General features: G+C 49.8%; 1 protein-coding gene across 1 annotated transcript in view; it reads right to left on the minus strand.

Annotated features, from left to right (window-relative positions):
• LOC102382011 (fatty acid desaturase 1-like) overlaps nucleotides 1-2,164 on the minus strand; it is an 18,152-nt gene that overhangs the window by 9,644 nt on the left and 6,344 nt on the right. Inside the window, exons 3-4 of the mRNA XM_014524524.2 lie at nucleotides 1,064-1,261; nucleotides 291-389 (exon numbers count right to left, since the gene is read on the minus strand). Coding sequence (XP_014380010.2) covers nucleotides 291-389; nucleotides 1,064-1,261 — 297 coding nt within the window. The remainder of the gene's footprint in view (nucleotides 1-290; nucleotides 390-1,063; nucleotides 1,262-2,164) is intronic.

The raw sequence follows: 2,164 nt of genomic DNA on the forward strand, positions 1-2,164 counted from the left end.
TGGCAGCTGTAGCCGAAGGAGCCACTGCTGCTGCCAGGACTGCTGGGAAATGGAGTCCAGCAGCTGTGCTGCCCCAGCTCAGCTGCACACCCAGGCATGTGCCACGGCCTGGGCTGCCCCAGTGCCTGGCCTGGGTGGGGCCAAGGCACCTGCCACAGGCTGGGAAAATTTGCTCCATGGGCCAGATTCAGCCTGCAGGCCATATTTTGCCAACCCGTGATTTAGAGATTATCTCATTTGATAAGCAGTCCTGTTCAGTATCAGACAGCATTCTGAGGATTAGCACTTACTTTCAGATTAACTAAGAATATATGAAACCACCGGTTCCATTTTGTATTTAGGAAGACTGAAAAGTGTCCCACATCATGTTGGAACCAGTTCAACTGTGACTGAAAAAGAACAGAATGGAAATATGAACATTGGCATAAGTTTCCCACACATTGATGCTGCACCCCTTCCCAAAACTAGATACTGCTACGAAGCTAAAGCATCCATCAGCCCTTAAACCCCTGCAATGGATTACATATATTACACAATCCACTGATTAATTGCACAGTAAATTTAATCCCTCCACACCTAGAAAGTCATTATTGTGCCATTAACTAATAAATCTCGCTATAAATTTAGACAACCAACATGTAGCAAAGTAATTATTACAGCATAAAAATGTCCATCCAACTATAAAAAAAACCCCAATCACCTACAAGTTAGTGCTTGAAACTGTGTAACAATTGTATCATTGGTTTCTATCCAGCTTCAATTTCAATGTGTGGCAGGGCTCTTAGATCACATAGGGAAAATATGACCATAGCAAAAATGATTTCCTTGAATTTCTCTCAGCACTCTTACTGCTACAGCAAGCAATTTGCATTATTCCTTCAGTTAACAAGTATCATTGATATAAATGGAAGCCAGAGAGAGAGAAGCTGGCTGCCTACCACCAGGCAGGTAACAGGATCTCGGCAGAAGAAATCTCATGGCTGGAATAAAACCTTGTAACTGTTCTCATGCATGTTGAAAAAGAGAATACACCTGAGTTATTGTGGTGGATTAGGTAGTTTACCTGTGCAATAGTGAACAGGGCCACACCAACAAGGAAAGGCACTAAGGATGCACCGAAGTACCACACAGTGAGCCAGGAAGCAGCATCCAGTACCAGAATGTGCAGGAAAATCAGGATGAAAAAGAAATAGTTTGGCTTCAGGAGACCCATCCTCTCGACAGTGGCTCGCAGCTCACGGAAGTCCTCCACCAGCTGTTTCTGAGGAAAAACACAACATTACTGCACTGTCTGTGCAGAAGAGCAGCCTTTGGAGTTAAGCAACAGCCTCTAGATCAAGGGGAGACACTTTGTTATCCCTTTGCTGCAATAGGTGTTTCTGGGGCAAAGGGAAGCCATTGCTGTACACAGTAGCCATGTCTACACATGCATTTACTATGCAGTAAGTTACTGTGCAGTAAGCGTTTTTTAGGCCAGCATCTACACGTGCAGCCATTAACACCGTAATGCCACTTGCTGGGTGACTGCATCAGCCTGCCCTAGTCAGCACCCTGGACAGCCCCAGCGCCAGCTCTAACTTCCTCCCCATGTTCCTGCTTCCCATCCTAGGAGAGAGGCCCATAGCCCAGTCCACAGGGGGCACGCTGTCACCGGGTGCCACAGGGCATGCTGCTGCAGATGCTGGAGCTGTGGTACCAGGAGCAGGGAAAGCCCCCACTGCAACTCCCTGAAGCGGAAGAGGGCAGTGCAGCACAGAAACAGCTGGGGCTGTCATTTGTCTGCAGCATCTGGCACTACTTTCCCTGCCCCATGGAGTGAGCTGTTCTGTTTGGCTCAGCCTGGACAGGGTTGGGGCTGCATCTGCTCCCAGCTCCGGGTGCCGGTTTCCCTGCAACACCTACCTCCGTCCCAGGCACAAGTTGGGCTTCTGTGCTACCAGGAGACTGCCTATGAGAGAACTGGTGTGCACTGCTGGGGGGCTTCACGTGGCTCAGCCCCTGCTTGTGCTGTGCCCAGATTCTCTCACAGGCAGTGTCCTGGTGGCAGGGAAGCCCAGTGCAGTGGCAACATGTAGAGGGTTGCACCCCCTGAGAGCACCGGTGCACCCCCTGTCAGGCCATGCTCCCTGCTCAGGTGGGAGCGCTGGTGCCACCTCTGCAGCCA

This window comes from Alligator sinensis, unplaced genomic scaffold, assembly GCF_000455745.1.
Source record: "Alligator sinensis unplaced genomic scaffold, ASM45574v1 scaffold973_1, whole genome shotgun sequence".
In the NCBI taxonomy this organism is placed as follows: domain Eukaryota; kingdom Metazoa; phylum Chordata; order Crocodylia; family Alligatoridae; genus Alligator; species Alligator sinensis.